This window comes from Oratosquilla oratoria, chromosome 9 (assembly GCF_046742065.1).
Source record: "Oratosquilla oratoria isolate Oo_2021 chromosome 9, ASM4674206v1, whole genome shotgun sequence".
Lineage (NCBI taxonomy): Eukaryota > Metazoa > Arthropoda > Malacostraca > Stomatopoda > Squillidae > Oratosquilla > Oratosquilla oratoria.
Genome location: NC_134785.1, coordinates 15,478,072 through 15,499,203, shown reverse-complemented (window position 1 = coordinate 15,499,203; position 21,132 = coordinate 15,478,072). Strand labels below are relative to the sequence as shown.

The following is a 21,132-nucleotide window of genomic DNA, read 5'->3' as shown; positions in this document are numbered from 1 at the left end:
CACTTGGCTCCAGGAATGTAAGTTATTTGTATTTCTTTTTTCTACAACCTACAGTCCTCCTCATCTGTCACTCTTCGGGATCTTTGCGTCATTTGGAAACATGTTTGAATAACATGTTGTATTTTTCATATCATTTACGTAAATAAGGAACATTATAGGAACTAGTATTGACCTTCCATCGTGACATCTTGTATTTTATTACTGCCCTCATATACCTGCTCTCTAGGATGTCTCTCTTCCGTTCAAGAAGGATCAAAAGGTCTCCTGTCGGCATGCTCCGCCTTTGTAATCCTTTGTAAGAAGTTCCCCTCCTAATCTTCCAACATGTTCTATAGTTGTTGATTGTGATGGGCTTCGTCGAAGGCCTTCACTAGATTTAGGTATATATCTCTTGCAGCCCATCTTTCAGTTTCGAAAAAAGATTAAAAGGTTCGACACACATGAACTTCATATCCGAAACCAAATTGAAAGCCCAACAAAATGCTCATCTTTTCAAGGCATTTCACTCACATAACTCCTACTTTTCTTTCATCTGTCGTAATGGCCAAGTACACTGATTAATAATTATCTATTGGCAACTCTTTCTTTTTCATTTAAGAATTGGTGCCACGTTAGCTCTTCCAATCCTGCAGTGCTACTCTTTATTTTATTAAACACACAACTAAACTACAAATCTCTGCCCACATCCACTTTTCCCTTCAACATTTACATCCTCTAACACACTTTCATTACGCATATTTCCTCCCTCTACAAAATCATTCTTCTTTGCGAAAACAGTCTTGAAAATTTCATTCATTATTACAGCCTGAGTTATTCTATTTCCACTCATATTAACTACCATGTCATAATATCTTTCTCTTTCCCGTGAAAGTCTTTCATTTTCAATTCTAACTCCCTCCATGTAACATCTCTTTCTTACTCCTGTTATCCTCTATAATGTCTGTCCCTTATTTGCGGGGATTCCTCGAATCTATGAAACTCTGCCTCCTGTCTTAGATTGACTTCGTTATGTCTCATCCCATCTTCAATTCTATTTTCCTCCATGTAATATCTCCCTCTTATCCTTGATAATATTTCACCTATTTTATTTTCACTTCTGTCATCCTCTCTCTTATATCTGTCCCTTACCTGTGAGGATTCCTCCAAGTCGTGAAACTGTGCCCCCTGACTTAGATTGATTTAATTTAGTCTCACGTCTCTGTATTCATCTTCTATTCTGCCCTCGTTCATTCCGTCTCCCACATCTTAATATTTCTCTCCTACCTGTGAGAACCCATCGACGTCAAAATTATTGTCGATACTGCTTGAATTACCTGGCTTTACACAATCCATCCACTTTATTTTTGTGTGAAGAAGGTTTATAATTGATCAATCACTATCTATGAAAATTAATTGAAGTATTAATCCATATATACAGGTATACTGCTTTTATGTGGCATAGTTGTTTAGATGCCCTCTGACCTCTGCTGTAGAAAGACTCAGTTATGTATTCCTCCGCCGTCTGCGCAGCAAAAGCTGCTGTAACTGATCATTTATCATAAGTTACTTGTGTTTACAATCCTATATCTCATTATCTAGCTTAGGATAACCTAGTAGTGGTCGAATTCAACATCCATACGCATTTTCATTAAGGATATGGCTCATGGCGCTACAACCGTGTCTCTTTGTGTTATTGTGACACGTCATGACACACCACGAAACTTGACACATGACACATCATGGAACATGACAGTAGGTCTACGTATACATTACATAAGCACGTATAAATTTTGCTTATACATGTAGTAAATACATGTGTTATTTTCAAATTATCCTGGATTGACTAAGATAGCTGGGAAGAGTCTCCCAAAACATTGTATAACTTGCCACGTTAACATGTTAACATGTAAGCTAAAGTATTCCCATTAACATAAGAACATAAGAAATAAAGGAGACTGCAAAAGACCATAAGGCCTACACTAGGCAGCTCCGTATCCATCACCACCTGTCATCCCCATCCATAAAGTTGTCTAATCGTTTTTTTTTAAACAATTGATGGTTTCAGCGCTTACTACATAGTTACTAAGTTTATTCCATTCATCGACCACCCTATTAGTAAACCAATTCTTGCCTATTTCCTTCTTAAATCTAAATTTCTTAAATCTAAATTTCAGAACCTGGTTCAGGAGGACCTGAAGAGACGAGAAACTACTAACGACTGGCGCAATCATATAAAACATCCTAAAGCAAATGGCCACTACAACGCAGACGAAGACACAAGCAACAACACTCCGGGTGCCGGGAGGAACACCGGGCGGACGTCTATCCTTGCATGTCCTCTGTGCCGGCATTCCTCTTGACCCCCTGCCACCCCCCCATGTCCGGGACCCGTCCATTGCTCATGCCCCCATCAGAAAGCACACCCTTTCTCCAGACCAAGAACAGGTAAGGTCGTGATAAGAAAAAAATAAAAAAAAATAAAAGAAAGGACAAAGTACGGAAGGGAGAGAAGAAGAGCAAGAAAGGAATTCACCGTGCAATTATTGCAGTAACATATTTGATTATATGCGAGAAAGTGTGAGAGACTACTGTGATAACGTGTTGTGTGACAGCCATGCAGTCCGCCTGGTCCGGTTTTCAAGGTCTAAGCCGGAGTTGCCATGGTGTGAGCAGTACAAGTGTGGCACGTGCTGCCTTCTGTCGCCACCGCCGCCTCTGACGTGCGTCGAATTGCAGCCTGTCCAGCAGTGATGCTATTCTCTGACTTGTCCCATGGTGGCCCCGGTGGCCAAAATTGCATTTCAAATAAATTCTATTTCTCTCTCTCTCTCTCTCTCTCTCTCTCTCTCTCTCTCTCTCTCTCTCTCTCTCTCTCTCTCTCTCTCTCTCACACACACACACACACACACACACACACACACATAATAGTAATAATAATGAAAATAATATTGAAAATAATAATAATAATAATAATAATAATAATAATAATAATAATAATAATAATAATAATAATAATAATAATAATAATAATAATAATAATAATAATAATAATAATAATAATAATAAAAATAATAATAATAATGATAATGATAATAATACATACATATACATACATATGCATACATATACCAACGGTTTCTTCCCCCTTACAAGGGAGATAGCCAAAAACAAAGGCATAAAATCCACTTTCACCCATTCCATCCCCACATACTCCACTCCCATTCACCCCCCTCCCTCCCTCTTATCTTGGCTCCTCCTGGATGACGGGTCATCCTTGCATCGCCCACTGCCCTGGTTTAGAAGCAATGTAGCAAGACACAACACATCAACAGCAAGGCCGCTTCATTTAATCGGCGACCCCTCCCTCTCCGTCCCCTCATGCAGAAAAGGAAAAGACGGGGGAGAAATCCGTTCGGACTGCGTCAAAATATCATTCATATATGCTCCCTCACACCCACATCACCCACCCACTCTCTTCCATGCATCACAGTGTCATCCATACACAACCATTCTCCACTCACTACTATCTTCTGTCTTCTTTCCTTCCTCAACAGTCCCCTATTCCCCAATGTCCCTTTTACCACATCCATCCATCTCATCCTTGGTCGCCCCCTTATGTTCATTTTTATCTCTGCCTTCCACACCTCTTTTGTTAATCTCTCTTCACCCATTCTTTCCATGTATTATGATATTTAATTCATTTGTCTAATTATTCATTCATTCATTCATTCATCCATTCATTCATTCATTCATCCATTCATTCATTCATTCATCTATTTATTTATTTTCAGCAAGCACTCAGCAATGCTCTTCGGTACTTCCCCGACCGCCTTCACTCCGTTCTGGCTCCGGAATTTGCCCAAGAACTGCACGACTACGGGCACATTTACATGTACCGTTTTCTGCCCAGATTAGAGATGAGGTACGTGGCGCCGTCTGTCGTTGTCACTCTAGAACGCCGACAAACTACTGTTACAGATCTGCATCACGATTCATATTATGTTGTATTAAAAGATGTCTATGTCGGCCTATTCAATTCTGGGTGCATGTACTCCACACACAGGCAGACCGACAAGAAGACAAGCGTTTACATACTTAACCACCCACCCAAATCCAACCAAACATACGCACACACATACACACACAAACACACAAACACACACACACACACACACACACACACACACACACACACACACACACACACACACACACACACACACACACACACACACACACACACACACACACACACACACACACACACACACACACACACACACACACACACACACACACACACACACACACACACACACACACACACACACACACACACACACACATACGGGGTTGGAGCTGTGCTCATGATGTCCCGTCTCTTTGTCTCCATTCGTCAAGTTTTGCCTTCGTTTTTGGTGTTGGTTTGGGTTATATTTTCAACCAACTTGTTCCATAAGTCTATACTTATTATATATACCTGTATAATTATATAATATACTGAAAAAAACTTGCAGGGTCCTGGCTCCCGTATGAGTGATTAAACAGTTTCTAAAATCGAAAGTAATCCAATAGCCTTTCAGGTTTAATGATTCTCGCACGAAACGCTACGGCTTGAAAGTTACCCTCACTTCCTCATTCATCGTGGCAGGGCTTACCCGATTGACGAGTACCCTTGTCATACCCGCAAGGCCGCGGCCGTGATGCACATGATCATGAACAATCTGGACCCCAAAGTCGCCCAGTTTCCCCAGGAGCTTGTGACTTATGGAGGCAACGGTCAAGTCTTCTCCAACTGGGCACAGGTGAGAGAAGGTCCTTATCAGTTTAGAGGTTGTATATGGGAGGATGTGCGGTGTCAAAACAATACTGTACCTTTGCAAACATTTCAGCCGCTACCCGTTCTGCGAGATGGTTAGGCATTATGGCCTTTGGAGAAACGTTAGATTACATTAGTGTTCCTGGTTCTACCTGAGTTTCCTTGCCACCTTCTCCATTCATTTGTCACGTCTTCAAACATATATATATACATATATATATATATATATATATATATATATATATATATATATATATGTGTGTGTGTGTGTGTGTGTGTGTGTGTGTGTGTGTGTGTGTGTGTGTGTGTGTGTGTGTGTGTGTGTGTGTGTGTGTGTGTGTGTGTGTGTGTGTGTGTGTGTACCAAGGGTTTTCCCTCTTACAAGGGAGGTAGCCAAAGTCAAACTCCACTTCAACTCATTTCATCCCCACACGCTCCACTCCCATTCACCACCCCTCCCTCCCTCCCTCCCTCTTATCTTGGCTCCTCCTGGATGACGAGTCATCCCTGCATCTCCCCCACTGCACTGGATAAGAAGTAATGTAGCAAGACACAGCACATTAACAGCAAGGTCTCTTCATTTAACTGGGGAGCCCCCCTCTCCGTTCCCTCATACAGAAAAAGAGAAGACGGGGAGAAATCCCTTCGGATTGCGTTAAAATATCATTCATAGATATTCCCTCACTCCCATCCCCCACCCACTACCTTCAATGTATCACAGCATCATCCATACACAACTATTCTCCACTTACCCCTATCTTCTATCTTCTCTTTTCCTTCCTCAACAGACATTCCCCTCTTTCCCAATGCTCCTTTTACCCCAACCATCTCATCCTTGGCTGCCCCCTCATGTTCATTCCTTCCACCTCTGCCTTCCGTATCTCTTTTACTAACATTTCTTCTCTCATTCTTTTCGTGTATCCAAACCATCCTAAAACTTTTTCATCAACCCTATCTCCCAACTCCCTTTCCACCCCGTTCTCCTCTTCACCTCCTAGTTTCTCACTCTATCCAGCCTAGTAACCCCTACCATACTTCTCAGACATTTAATCTCAAACACATTTAAACTCTTCCTCTCTTATGTTCCATGTTTCTGCCCCATGCAGTGCTGTCAGCGCCATCACTCTTGCATAAAATCTCCTCTTAGCATTCGTTCTCAAATGTCTATTTCTCATATATGTATACATACACACCTAGGGTGTGTGACTGACCACAAGGCTAGGACGCCACCATCACACTATACAGGATGAAAAAATCTAAAACTTGTCCTATAGATTCCACGAAGGTAGCGTCCTAGCCTTGTATCCGCTATGCTTTCCTTCGAAAACCATCCAATAGGAGCCCGCATGTGAAGACGGATGTTGGGGAATCATTTCCCCCTGCTCGTTTTCAGGTACTATCAACATCATCACCTCTATATGTAGCGCAGTCCAGAGATGGTGAGACTGTCTCCGGGCTGGGACAAAGGGTTCTGTTAGCTTCGACTCTTTTTTTTTCCATCCACATTTTCACACGAGGAGAACTGGCAGCCGGCGAATGTTCTCCTCCTCTTCCTCCTACCATATCATCCATCCTTGTATCACCTTCTCGACAGCAAAAGGATAATGTTGGGTTCCATACACATACAGGAAACCAGAACCCGCATTTTGTATTAAAGAATACATTAAATTAATAGATTACACTAGACTCCACTAATTCACTTGATTTCCTGCAGTTTTGGTTAGTGATGAGCTACTTGTCGACTATGACGGAGGAGCAGACATTGGTCCTCTACTCAGGTCATCCCATGGGCCTGTTTCCCTCCGACCCGCGCTCACCTCGCGTGATCATCACCAATGGCATGGTCATCCCAAACTACTCCTCCAGGGAAATGTACGACAACATGTTCGCTCTCGGCGTGTCTATGTGAGTAAACCAGGTTCTTAAGTAGGTTGGACATAAGGTGAATAAATGTTGTAAGCATGTCTCATGGCTTGGTTCTGAAGACACCTAACTTGGTTTGTGTTAAAGTATGGCATTGGATCAGATCATGAGTTGCTATCTTTACAATTTGTTTCTTTCTAAAAAACAATACAATCCCGTTAATAGCGTTGATTGTTCTTCACTATATTTCCGGGCTTTCAACATACTATTTCATTCAGCAAAATTTTCCAAATTGTTCGAGCTGTGCAAGAGTCCCATTCACTCCCTCCCCCAAACTGCTTTCATGTGACTGGCGTTTGTGGCATATGAAAGGATAGCTAGGTGCTAAAGTTACTATTGCCAATGAGCGCGCTACAAGAGCTCTAGGAGAACTGGTTCTGACGGTTTCTGCAGCATAGAACAATATCCCTGTTCTATGGATCGAACACGAGTCTCCAGCTAATTCGTTGGCTGCCCGACAGATTTGAGGCCCGGTACTGTCGCTCCGCTTCTACCCGCTGCATTAAAAACAATTTTCTATCGACTGACAGTGAAGTTCACACTGTCTACCTTTCACCACTACGCAAAATTTAATGGCCAAATTTAGTCTCTAGTCTCACAAAGAGTTAGTCGAGATTTTAACTACTTACCAGTCAGAAGTTTCCCCCGAAGAGAAATAAAAGCATCTGACGACAATCAACAATCATCAATTGGGGTGATACGCTAAGGAGCGTTTTGCTTCACTAACACGCTGGCGCCAGTCCCCATGGTCCCTCCGAGCAAACTCCCATGCGGCCACACTTCCCACTCCAGACAACTCTTCAATTTTTCGATTAACCTGCTCCAGCCATGAATTCTATGGGCCCCCTCTTCATCACTTCCATAGAGGGTTGTCTGTTGTGGAGACGACCCTGTGAGTAGGATCAACATCAGGGAAATGTGCCACATGCCCCTATAGCCGGAGTTGACTTCCACGAATTATGCTGGTAACTGGCCAAGACCTAGTCTCACAGTAAGTTTTCTGGTTTAATACTAAGTCATTCCAGCGATACACCATGATCCTCTGATGGCATTTGATACTAAAGACATCGAGACGCCTCTTCAAATAAGCATTCACTGCCCATGTCTCACAGCCGTACAGCAAAATAAGGGACACAAATGACTTGAAGATTCGAATCATGATGTATGTATTGAAGTTACGATAATGTAGCTTGGTAGGTATATGGAAAGGTTAATGAACTGTCTGGTGATACTATGTACTTGTTGAGCGGTGGCTTGATGATGCGTTGCATAGTCTGAGTCAGTTGTTTATCATTAGGAAGTGTGAAGGTTACAAGATTGGAAATATTGCTAAAGGCTAGTACCTTCTTTCATGCTTGTGGATCACGTTTCTGGTATGTGACATATCGTAATGGTTAGTAATGGTATATGGATACAGTGGATCCCATCGTTTCAGCCCGATAAGAAGTAGGTGTAACCCTTACCACTGATCTCGTCACTCTCTGGTCTTCTCACCTTTTGGAGAGCCAATATATCCAGTCTAAGCCTAATGAGCTCCGCCGATGAAAAGGGTAGTCTGTCGTAAAGGAAGAGATAAATAATGTTCCAAGTGTCCCAAGTACCCCACACGGACATCCCACCGGAAGTTAGTTCATCCCAGACCTGACTCGATATGTTTCTGCCTCGTTTGCAACACCCCGGCACCCCGCTCAGCGGATTCGGTGATTTTGGTTGACAGGTTGCAAGCTCATCTCCACCATATATATCCGATATGTTTTGACAATAGCTGAAGCAAAACCTTTGAATGGCCAATTTCAGTCTTTTAGGTTACAAATATAGTAATTTGTCTCTCTTAGATGAATGTTAATGTGAATGAACACATCCATGCCCCAGTGTTTTTTATCAGTATGTCTGTCAAATAATGTGTGTGTACTAATTATATAACTATTTATATATAAATATATAATTAGTACCCGTCATCCAGGATGTGCCAAGATAACAGGGAGGGAAGAGGGTAGAGGGGAGTGGAGTATGTAGGGGATGGAATAGGTGGGAGTAGTTTCTATGCCTTTTTCTTTTGGTTACCTCCCGTGTAAGGGGGAAAAAAGCCTTTGGTATATGTATGTATGTACTAATTACATAACACCATCATATCAGCATTAATACTTATGCATCTATTAATCTAACTATAAGCCATCATTATTTTATCTATGGTATACCTTGTGTTTGCAGATATGGCCAGATGACGGCCGGTAGTTACTGCTACATTGGGCCTCAAGGTATTGTCCATGGAACAACGGTAAGTTATTATTTTATGTTGTATCACCTTGTAACTTGTCAAGCAGAGAATGTGTATACTCAATCACGAGGAGAAATCATACATATTTCAGAAATTCACATTTTGCATAGTCATTTTGGTAGTTACTTTTTTTTTTTATAGAAAACACATGAATACACATGGCAGAAAAAGAGGAAAGGCCAACAACAAATGAGGATAAGAGAGATAGAGTAACCTTTAAAGAGATCATGGAGGAACAGAGAAGAGATAGCCTAGAAGGAATAGTCATGGTTTATATATATATATATATATATATATATATATATATATATATATATATATATATATATGTATGTATGTATGTATGTATATATACATATATATATATATATATGTATATATATATATATATATATATATATAACGTAGAAACCACTGTTGGAGTAGAAAAGACTGGAAACGGGGAACCTATATATTTCGATTGCAAACTGCAATCCTCTTCAGTAGATACAAATAAGAGAGGGCGTGCTGTTTAAGTAGCACCCTTAACAAAAGAAAGGGGAACATGGGAAGATATCTCTACCCTCGGCTCACTCCGTATGTGAGGTCAGGAGGCAAATGAGCTTTCACTAGGTTGGAGATGAAGAGTCCGGACATTATGTCCGGGGACCATTGCCCCTTTGAAATATTCATGTTGGGCTGATATTCAATGATCGTAGATTCTACCATTTTTCTCCTGAACTCACATCTGGATTTATAAATAAGCTCAGCTCTGTCCCAATCTAAACAATGGGCAAGAGCTCTTTAATCGTTCCCTTTTCTGAATCATTCATTCCCTCGACCAAGTTTCTTCCCAAAGACAAATTAAATTTGATTAATTATTACCCTAACACCATTAATAAAAAGGTGGTAAATGTCCATCAAAGGTTAAAAGAAGAACAGAGCCAAGGGGTTTATTCGATTCCATGTAAAGGTTGTGACTTAGTTTACATCGGACAGACTGGAAGGGATTTGAATACCAGGATGATTGAACATAAACGTTCCATTAAATATGCACAAGAGAGCTCAGCTGTGTTCCAACATGTTAAGCTGAGCTTATTTATAAATCCAGATGTGAGTTCAGGAGAAAAATGGTAGAATCTACGATCATTGAATATCAGCCCAACATGAATATTTCAAAGGGGCAATGGTCCCCGGACATAATGTCCGGACTCTTCATCTCCAACCTAGTGAAAGCTCATTTGCCTCCTGACCTCACATACGGAGTGAGCCGAGGGTAGAGATATCTTCCCATGTTCCCCTTTCTTTTGTTAAGGGTGCTACTTAAACAGCACGCCCTCTCTTATTTGTATCTACTGAAGAGGATTGCAGTTTGCAATCGAAATATATAGATTCCCCGTTTCCAGTCTTTTCTACTCCAACAGTGGTTTCTACGTTATTGACAAATGTGTCATTACATTTTTCACCTGTAATATATATATATATATATATATATATATATATGTATATATATATATATATATATATACATATATATATATACATATATATATATATATATATATGTGTGTGTGTGTGTGTGTGTGTGTGTGTGTGTGTGTGTGTGTGTGTGTGTGTGTGTGTGTGTGTGTGTGTGTGTGTGTGTGTGTGTGTGTGTTTGTGTGTGTGTGTGTGTGTGTGTGTGTGTGTGTGTGTGTGTGTGTGTGTGTGTGTGTGTGTGTGTGTGAACCTAAATAATTTCCGACAGATGCTCCATGACTTGAACCAGGGCCTTGCTTGAAGCCAGGCCAGAGCTCTACCGACTGAGCTAATGGAGTTTAGAAGTCTATACCTTGGAAGTTGATCTAAGTCCCGAAGAATCTAAGTAGATTGTTAACTGCCATCTCTACTTAATTTTCACAGAGACCCGAGCTCAACACATAGCCAGTGGTGAAGCTGCTACGACTCCTTGATGGGTTTCCGTCGTTGTAAATACCTGGAGAGAATCGCCACTAACGGCGTATATCAAAACAAATAATTTCCGACAACTGCTCCAGAACTCGAACCGGGGCCTTGCTTGACGTTACCGAGCTCTACTGTCGGGAATTATTTGCGTTGATATATGCCGTTAGTGGCGATTCTCTTCAGGTATTTACAGCGACGGAAGCCCACCAAGGAGTCGTACCAGCTTCACCACTGGCTATGTGTTTACCTCGGGTATCTGTGAAAATTAAGTAAGGATGGCAGTTAACAGTCTACATAGATTCTTCGGGAGTTTGATCAACTTCCAAATTATAGATTTTTAAGCTCCATTAGCTCAGTCGGTAGAGCTCTGGCCTAAAAATAGGACGTGGTTTGGGGAAAATGGAGGAAGAGAAATAGCAATAAAACAAAAGACGCTTACAAACAAGCTAGGAATGATATACAAGAATTCGCAGGGAGGACGAAAGCAAATTTGAGAGAGGTGTAGTAGATACATACAAAGATGAACCAAAACTGTTTTACATGTTTATAAATGGTAAATTGAGACAAGAAAGTAGTCATCAAGTAAGTTGTGAGTGGTAAGGCCTTTAAAGACACCTCAATTCGGGCAGAAATAATAAATCAAAGTTTCCAATTGGTTTTCACGAAAGAGAGCATGCGTTTTCTTAAATTCTGGGGTCCTGAAAACTGGATATCACTTGTCAGCAGCCCCATAATTCAGGTTGAGATCCTCTCTATGTGCTATAAACATGTACCATATGACAGCAAATTTCCTCATACACTTTTAACATTAGTTTTTTTTTTATTCCAGATTACAATACTAAATGCAGGGCGAAAGTACCTTCGAAAGTCATCTTTGGCAGGTGTTGCATATCTCACATCAGGCTTAGGTGGCATGAGTGGTGCCCAGGCCAAGGCTTCAGTTATTTGTGGGTGTGTCGGCATTGTGGCCGAGGTGAGTAGCTTGGGTGCTTTTCTACCCAAACTCCATACAAATAAGTAAAAGGGATTTGCTTTATTTTCAATTGTGTAAACAACTCTTCATATTTATAGTATTCAGTTCAAGAGACTCACTGACATGGTATAAGTCATGTATGGAGTGTTGTGGTTGTGTAATGGATTACTTAGGACACCTGTGGTCTTACTGAATGAATAAAAATTAAAGGCTTAGCCGGTATAACTTGAAATGTTACCATAATCATGCAAAATACTAATCTTATGCTTATCAGAGAATATTACTTAGACTTGGAAAATCTCTTTTGTTTTATCATGCTGACTTTCTGAACTTTTTAGGTAAGCGAGGAGGCTCTTATCAAACGACACACACAAGGCTGGCTCATGGAGTACACAAATGATCTTGACTACCTTATCAACCGAATTCGCCAGGTATTTTTGTATTGCATCAATACAGTTCAAATTTGTGTGCATATTTTACAAATCAGGTCATTGTAATTAACTAATTGTAATCTGCAGGAAAATAGCTATGTTCGTGGCGATGCCGTCTGATGCGTCTCCATTCATGGCTTTAAATTGATTTAAGTTTGCTTGTGTATTTTGCTTGGACTGTTTCCTTTTCTTTCCCCCTTCACACTCACGATTCTTCTTCACCACTTTCACTTTTATCAATTAAAGATAATGATCCAATATACCACCTCTTGCCCCTCTGAAAACTCATACCCTATTATGAATATGGTGTTTAAAAAAAAATTAAGGCCGTGCGCAGTTCGGACGAATGGCAGAGTTCAGGCAGAATAGTTAAACTCTTCGTTAAAATTAAATATTATTACAAGAACAAAATTAACACATATAACATAAATGTGCATAGAAAAAGAAAAACATATTTCATATGACATGAAATAATTTTATTATATTACCAAATAATTGTTGAGTGTGCTTTTGTTTGCCCACGTGGGCGAAACGAAATCTTGATTATGGTGTGGACGAGTCTTGATACCGGTTGCTGAGGTCGCACCAACGGTCTCGGGGGGACAAAATACTTCTTTGTCGCGGCTAGTGCCGCTTAAATCGTTTTTATCGGCTTAAGAAACCTGCACAGCGAAGCTATATCGGTAATCCCCTACCACACTCCTGGCCAAATGGCCACTTCCGAAAGGGAGTGTGTGGTTGGACATTCCGCATAAATCATCGGAAATTTAAAATTCCCGGCTCTGTGCAGGTGGCGCAAGCGTCTACAACCCCACCTCCCCCTCCCTATCCCCTCCCTTCTTACTCGGCCGCACGGATTGAGCCGTCACTTCAATGAGAAATGAAGGCTTCGCCTGTGGGAGGAGGGAGGGACCCTAAATCTGTGCAGGTTTCTTAAGCCGATAAAAACGATTTAAGCGGCACTAGCCGCGACAAAGAAGTATTATCGGCTGAGAAGAAACCTGCACAGCGAAGCTATGCATGAGACGAGGATAGGTGGGAGGAGAAGGTGAAGCCCAAATTGTAGTCGAGGACAGGGCTCAAGCCGTTATTACGTGTGTCTCGTATGGGAGACTATTCATCTTATCATTCAGTAGAGGGGAGACAAAAAGCATCAAGTACTTATATCGATATCAATATCAATATATATATATATTCATTTATTTGTTTATTTTTTATAAAAATAATATTGTACAATTTACATAGATATGTAGAATATTGTATCTTGCTCAGCGGTTCCTGGGCCTTCCCCTACCCCTCGGTCGCCCTTTGCCCCCCTTCTCTTGCGAAGAGAGGGGTGGAGCCGTTCCCATGGCGACACATGGGACAGGGGTGATCGAGTGGTAGAGATACCGTGTCCTGAAGGAAGTTGCTGATGCCCAGCCCCCAAGGTCCTGCACCCGTTCCACAGAGTGGGTGCGGAGAAACGCCAGCGATGCCGCGAGGCCTCTGATGTTGTGGGCGTGGGGGGCATGGCCCGGGTCGGCCTTCTCTATAACGCGGCAAAGTAAACGCGCCAGGGACCTCGGGGTTAGGGGGTTCCGAGATTTCGAATTGTAGAAGAGATGATCCTCGGACACCCCTTCCGTGCGTTCCACGTAGTCTTGAAACGCACGGACCGGGCACAGCGGGTGTGGGTTTCCTTCCTCCAGGAAGGATGGTATTCTGATAGGGCCAATCATGTCGTCCGCCTGCTCATTCTTGGCTAGGAATGTAGGTGATGGAGCGAGAGTTAGGGCAGAGCAGTCCTCCTCCAGTTTGGAGAAGGACTGGTGGCGGGTGATCGCCGCCAGCTGTGACGCCCTGTAACCCGTAGCCAGGGCGAGCAGGAAGACGGCACGTTGAAGGAAGTGTTCCTCCTCCATGATGGTCCCTTCGAACGTCAGGTACTGCAGAACACGATGCAAGGACCAGGCTAGGACCGGCTGACGTCTCGGCTCTCTCGAGGCGCGGATCCCCTTCATTAGAAGGTTTCGCGCCCTTTGTGGCACTGTGATGTTCATGCCGAAGTAGAGTGGATCAGCGAGGGCTGCGTAGTGAGCCGAGATTGTCGCCGGTGCCCTGTTGGTGGTGTCAGCTAGCCAAGACAGGAAGTCCAGAACTGTGCTAGCGGAGATGGTCACTATCGCGTGTCTCCGAAGGAAGTCCTGGAATCTCCGCCAGCAGGATTCATATTGCCGCACTGAGGATGGACGGTGAGCTCTCAGCATCTTGTCTACTGCCTCTGTAGAGAAGAGTTGGCCGAGAGCTCCCCGTAGAAACTCCAAGCGTGAAGTCGAAGTGACGCTTGGAGAGGTGCGGTAAGGCTGCTGGCCAGGCAGGCTGACCCTAGTAGAAGGGGAGAAGGGCACCACTTCATTAGCTCCCCGAACCACGGCTGAGCTGGCCAGTAGGGAGCTATCAGGAGGACCCGACCCTTGAAGGACCTGAGGGTCTGCACCACCTTCAGGAGGACCGTTGTCGCTGGAGGAGGAAATATGTAAACATACTTCCAGCGGTTCCAGTCCTCCGTGAAGGCGTCCGGGCCTCCTGCGCGTGTTCTGTGGTTGTAGGAGAGGAAGAGGGGGAGCTGGGTCGTGCTCGGGGAGGCAAATAGGTCCACCTCCGGGGTGCCGTAGCGGAGGGAGAGCGACTCGAACACTTGTGGACGTAGTTGCCACTCCACCGATGTCTCCCGGAACCTGGATAGAGCGTCCGCCCATTCGTTCTCCCGGCCCGGAACATACTTCGCCGAGAGAGAAATGGCCCTGCGTGATGCCTCGGCGAAGATGTCCTCCGACAGGGCTAGGAGTGGACCTGATCGGGCCGTACCTTGCCTCTGCACGCACTGTACTGCCGTCACATTGTCCATATCGAAGCGGACGCTCGTGTAGGAGATTTCGGGGTGCCGTTCGAGCCATTCTTTTACCACTATCAGCTCCCGAAGGTTGATATGTAGCGACCTTCTCTCTTCCGACCATCCCCCGCACGCTTGATGTCCCCAGCTCGACTGGAAGCCCCACCCTATGTCCGAGGCGTCCGTCGCTACTGTTATCCGAGGTGGGGGCGGGGACCATGGGACTGACTGGCGTAGGACCCCTGGCCGAAGCCAGGGACGTAACAAGCTGTGGAGTGTTGAGGGTACCGGCCTGGGAAGGTCGCGCGGGAAGAGTGGGATGCTCCTGTTGACCTCTCGCGTTAGCCGTCGGTGTTTCAAGCGGCCCAGTGGAAGGGCCGGGGCCGCGAAGTTGAGGCAACCTAACAGGCCCTCCCACTGACGGCGGGAGAACGTTTGGGAGAAGAATGCCCTCCTGACACAGCGGAGTGTCCGAAGAGCGTTGTCTGGAGCCAGTGACAGGGAGGCGTTGATCGTGTCCCACTCGATCCCGAGCCAATGAAGTTTTTGTGTAGGGGTGAGGGTAGATTTGTCCCAGTTTACCTTGAAGCCCATCTCCGTCAAGATTCTTAAAGCCACCGAGACATTGGTTGATGCACCCTCCTCGGTGGGCGAATGTATCAACCAGTCGTCCAGGTACATGAGTGTGGAGACGCCTGCCTCCGCCAAGCGTGCGCCTACCACTCTCGCTAGCTTTGTGAAGACCCTCGGGGCAAGCGAGAGTCCGAAAGGGAGTCTGGTAAATTGATACGTCTCCCTCCCGACCTGGAACGCCAGGAACCGGCGAAATCGGGGGTGGATGGGGACATGCCAATATGCGTCCTGAAGGTCCAGGGACGCTAACCAGTCTCCCTCCCGGAGCACTGACCGAACCTGAGCCACCGACACCATCTTGAATCGCAGGGGTTTCAAAAATTTGTTCAGTGCGCTCAGGTCCATAACCAGTCTCGTTTTCCCTGGGTCTTTCTTTGGTACGGTAAAAAGACGGGACAGAAAGACCCGACCTGTCGCTGGTTCCACTATTCCTTTTTCCTTCATGTCTCTCACGTGGGGCAGCACTGAAGAGGACACCTTGGATGACGCGGGAGGGTGGCGTAGTGGCTGTGGGAGGAAAGAATAAGGAATCAGCTTATCGGTAGTAATGTGTATATCCCCCCCCCCCAAGCCTGAAGGGCTGGGGCAAGTTACTATCCATACTATGTAAGAGTATCACCACAGTTCCCTCAGAGGATAAAGGTAAGGAGACCCACCGGGAGAGAGACCCAAGGCCAGGTGAGTCCCTGGCGGATGACCCTGGAGGCCCATCCGTGCGCAGGCCACGCGTGGTGCCAGCCCAGGAGACACCCCACTTGGGGGCCTTCAGAAGTTCTTGAACTTTTGCTGTTGTTGCTGCTGATGTTTTCGTTGGTTGGTGGTCCTCTGGGGTTGGGAGGAGGTGTGGTGTTGCGATTGTTGGCGCCGAAATGTCTGGGGCTGTTGCTGATGCGGGCGCTGGGTTATCCTCCCTGTGGGTGGTGGACGGTATGCCCGCTGTTGTTGTTGATGTTGTTGTTGTTGTTGTTGTTGTTGGCGCGCGTATGGGGGCGGGCGCCTGAATAGAGAGTGGGACCTGTAAGCAGGTAAGGGCCGAGGTCTCGGTTGGGATGGTTGTTGGATCTGGATGACGGTCGGGACCGTAGCGAAGACGCGGTCTGTCGCTTCCTGGTCGAACAGACCACGGGAAAGGGGAGCTGCTCTCACCACGCCCCGGCGAGCTATCTCCGGGGCCGACCGCGCTGCAGACTGACGAGCTGCCAAACGAGCCGCGGTGAAGGCCCTCGCTGCTGGGGGTAGGGCTGATGACGCCATGTTGGCTGTACCCTCTGCCACGGTAGAGAGTGCCGCCAGGGTGTCTCTGCATACATAAAACACGCGAATCAAATTAGTAGGGCGAGAAGGATCCCGATCCCCGGAGGGTGTAATAAAGTCACATCGCTCAATTGTAGAACGTATAACATATGCGAGGCCGAGGTCGTTTCCGAACGACCTCGTCCTTGGGTGCTAGTCAAGAGGCTCCGTCCTGGGTGAAGACGCTACCTGAGCGTCTCTCGCCAGGACAGGTCTGGACCCTCTGTATACATTGAAATATCCCACTCACCTCAATTCTTCCCGCGGGAAGTCCTCAAAGCTCGTGGCGAGCGTCGTCAGCCAGTTCCTCATCATCGCGATTGCCGTGACGGTCGAGATGGTAGAGGCAAGGTCTTGTCTGGTCGAGGCCTCCGTCGTCAGCAACTTAGTCTCCGGTTCACTAAGTTGATGGGGGAGGGCGGGGTCCCTGCCAGAGTGCCATAAGCAATCGCGCAGACCCTCCGGCGCGAAGGGTGGTGGCAGGACGACGGGGAATGATGAAGGGATATGCCGTCGAGGAGGAACCGTCTTGGGTTGGTCTTGGGCCCGCTCGAAGAGAGCAGGGATGTCTAAGGCCTTCTCCCCTTTCTCCTGCGGGAACCAGGCGTTTGGGGAGAGTGCTACCGCCGGTGAGTCCCCCGACCTGTCGACAAACATATGCCCATCAGGGTTTAAACGAGTGTTCTCCAGGAGAGCACCTAATGCGTCCAGAGTGTTAGAGGTGGAAATCCTGGAGGGCGTGGAGGCCGGGGCGGAGAGGGGTCGAATCTTATATAGAACCTTAGCCCCCTCCGCGTCGTTGGCCCACTTTAGGATAACGTCATCTCTCCTCCTCCAGCCCTCCGGTAGCGAGTAGTCGGGAGACCAGGCCACTAGCTTGTGATCTTCTCCAAACGAGTACTCCCAGGACCGGGGAAGGTCACACCATGAGAAGGGGCGGAACTCAAAAGAGTCCGTCATGGTAGGAGGATAAGGAAAAGAACTGTAGTGGTCCTCCACCCCGTCCAACCCGACGGACGTCTGATTGGGGGGTTCCTCCTGAGAGGGGCCTTCTAGTCCTATACCTGTCGCCGGCACGGAGGGGCGGAGGGAAGGACCAGGAGGGAGAGTGGGAGGGGGGGCTAGAGCCGTAGGTTCAATAGGAGGTTGCTCTGGAGAGGGGTGCGTTATGATTTGCGCGGTCTGAAAGGCCGGATAATGTGATAGGGCCGATTCAAGGACGGGGCCTATCAGGGACGGAAGGAGGGCAGCCACTTGGGCGGCCAGAGTTCCCTCTCCCCTCGTGTCGTCCTCCGGCTCCCTGCCCTTGTGGGATTTACGGCGAGGAAAAGGAGAGCGAGGAAGGGAGGGTGAGTTGGGGGGAGAGGCTGTGGAGGGTGGGGACAAGCTGAGCGTCCTGGACCTCGGTGAGGCAGACCTCTTTTTCGAGCGAGATTTCCTGCCGGGTTCACGTGAGTGAACTAGGGAGGAAGACGAGTTCGTGGGGGTGCTTGACAAAGCAAGCCGTAAGGGTTTTAAGGACCCTTGATGTTCGGATGTATGGGGCTGCCGAGAGGCCTGAGGACGCTCGGGGACACCATACTCCGCAACATCAGACTCGTCCCCTTGTACTCCGAGAGGCCCAGGTTGTCCACCAACGGAAGTCTCGGAGACATAGGGAGACGGATGGCGAGGGCGAACGAGGCCCAATTCCACTCCTAACGCCGGATCCGCCCACACCAGGGGGGGGTCGTCAGCGGATTTCAATTTCCGAGCTCTGCGCCATGCCTCCCGAAGGTGTCCGAGGGCGGCTAGCTTGGAACGGGTTTTGGGAGGAGCAGCACGAATCTCCTCAACCCGCGCTTTGCACACAACGCAGGCTAGGGGGTTAAAGCCAGCTTGTGAGAAACAAGGGGCATGGCGGGAGCAGAGGTCGTGGTGGCCGTCTGACGAGATCCTGGCTGTGCAGCCGGATTCCACACACAAGCGTGTGGTCTGAAAATAGAATAATGATAATCATAGACGGGGTGTCCCAAAGGTGTCTGGACACAACACCAAAGGGGAAAAACTGCAGGAGAACTCCCTACGAGAACACAAGAGCACGAGCTGGAACCAGACTTACCGGCATGAAAGAAGGTGGGTTGTTGAGTGACCGACTCGTCTGGTTCCGCGATGCTAAGTGACGGCTCAATCCGTGCGGCCGAGTAAGAAGGGAGGGGATAGGGAGGGGGAGGTGGGGTTGTAGACGCTTGCGCCACCTGCACAGAGCCGGGAATTTTAAATTTCCGATGATTTATGCGGAATGTCCAACCACACACTCCCTTTCGGAAGTGGCCATTTGGCCAGGAGTGTGGTAGGGGATTACCGATATAGCTTCGCTGTGCAGGTTTCTTCTCAGCCGATAAAGGTGGTTTGAGGTGAAGATTATGGACGATAACTTCTGGTAGGGGAAGCTTCTGGTAGGTGAAGCTTCTGGTAGTCGGGAACAAGTAAGATGTTTGATGATATTTCGTAGTTGAGAAAATAACAGAGATTGTCGAGTCGCTCGTAGTCCAGCAGCAGTCTGGAGAATGTCCGATACTATTCGGGAAATACACGAAGGCTTCGCACCTCACTTGGAGACGGACTTGTTTAGCGGAGTTGTCATAATCGACTAAGGTAGAAGAAATTCTACGTAGATTCAGATGGGCCCTGGGTGTCTGCTTCTTTTCTTGCCTTCTCGATTCTTTTCTCGTTCTGGATCTGCTTCTCTTTTCGATGTCTCTCTGTGTGGTCTCTGTCTGTTCTCTGTCTGGGTCGCTTTCTGCATCGCCTTTTTATATTTCGGGGAATGGGAACCGACGTTTCAAAATATGGCAAAACGTCCGTAAAATGATTGTTTAAAAATCTTCAGCCAATAGGAAAGCAGAGTGAGCTTTTCCCGCCAAAGTATGATTCGTTTCTCAGCTTGGCGTCATCTGATAACACGTAATAGGCGCGCTCCGACAGACAGTCACTGCGCAATGCATAATATTTCAAGAAATATACATACATTATACATTATAATACAAAATTATAACATATATTCACATAATGCGTGCCTTAAGATTACAAACAGGAGACTTTATTCACACAAGGGTGTAACACAGCACAACCACAGGATTCTATTCACTAGATTTTCCTAACTATTGTGCCAATAGTTAAAATATCCTATGGTCACAATTTTAGTACTGTGACACCATGCAAAAATGTCGCAACAAAGATTAATTTTCTTCCATACTCAGGTTAGGAAGTCTATACTGGGGAGAGAACCCAAATAATAAGTGCCTCCTTCCTGTCTGTTATCTCCATCCAAATTGATTATGTGTCCACATCATCCTTAACAGTGTCGGTGATAATGTATTCAACTACGTTGGCAGATGGCAGAGAGAATCATCCCCATGCTGTCCATTTTCAAAACTCACCAACCCCCTTACCTCCAGCTGGAAATGTAGCCCTAAGAAACTAAAACTGTCTTCAGACTGGGCTTGAAATCTCTCTCCATCAACTTTAAATGTATTTCCTCCACCTTTGTATGCAAGGAAAACTGACAACTAGCAACTGCTACAACACAAGCAATAATCCAGAATTTCTTCCCAGAAATTTATGGTAGAGGCCCATGGACTGTTGCCAGCCTTTGTGGGGCTGTGGGCTTCTAGTCAGTGAAACGAGGCAATTAGCTACCAAAGTTGTACCATATATGAATAAAATTGTATGGAAGGGATTGGTTTAGAAAGGCTATAACTCCTTCTCTAATGAGGTGGTACTACAGAGATTAATAAAATGGTCTGTTGGCACCCAAAACCAAAGGAAGGGGTCCGCATCTTATAAGGATTTATTTTCCTTTCTGTTGTTAAACTCACCTTAATATTCAATTGACCTACCCTTCTACTCATAATCAGTCCCCATCTCCAATCTGTTTTCAACCTTTGATTAAATTGTACTACCTCCTGGCGCTAGTTCATTCAATGAGCTCCAACTCTTCACTTAAATTCCTATCCTTCAGTT

The 21,132-nt window shown here is 45.8% G+C and overlaps 2 protein-coding genes across 3 annotated transcripts in view; one reads left to right on the top strand and one right to left on the bottom strand.

The window, feature by feature from the left end:
- The window catches only part of LOC143028256 (urocanate hydratase-like), a 38,693-nt gene that overhangs the window by 5,105 nt on the left and 12,456 nt on the right, over window positions 1–21,132 (top strand). The window contains exons 1-8 of one of the 2 annotated variants that reach the window (XM_076190085.1): window positions 1–17; window positions 2,154–2,424; window positions 3,771–3,901; window positions 4,631–4,784; window positions 6,513–6,703; window positions 8,933–8,999; window positions 11,752–11,895; window positions 12,234–12,326. The exon at window positions 1–17 is cut by the window's left edge and continues 90 nt beyond it. In XM_076190085.1, coding sequence (XP_076046200.1) covers window positions 2,230–2,424; window positions 3,771–3,901; window positions 4,631–4,784; window positions 6,513–6,703; window positions 8,933–8,999; window positions 11,752–11,895; window positions 12,234–12,326 — 975 coding nt within the window. In that variant the 5' untranslated portion in view covers window positions 1–17; window positions 2,154–2,229. The remainder of the gene's footprint in view (window positions 18–2,153; window positions 2,425–3,770; window positions 3,902–4,630; window positions 4,785–6,512; window positions 6,704–8,932; window positions 9,000–11,751; window positions 11,896–12,233; window positions 12,327–21,132) is intronic. The other variant, XM_076190084.1, reaches the window with a different exon arrangement.
- Window positions 16,210–21,020, bottom strand: LOC143027888 (uncharacterized). The gene is made up of 4 exons (XM_076189535.1): window positions 20,988–21,020; window positions 17,378–19,101; window positions 16,491–17,134; window positions 16,210–16,341 (listed from the first exon to the last, which is right to left on the bottom strand). Exons 1-3 carry the CDS (start codon window positions 21,018–21,020, stop codon window positions 16,600–16,602), a joined length of 2,292 nt encoding a protein of 763 aa, XP_076045650.1. The 3' UTR covers window positions 16,210–16,341; window positions 16,491–16,599.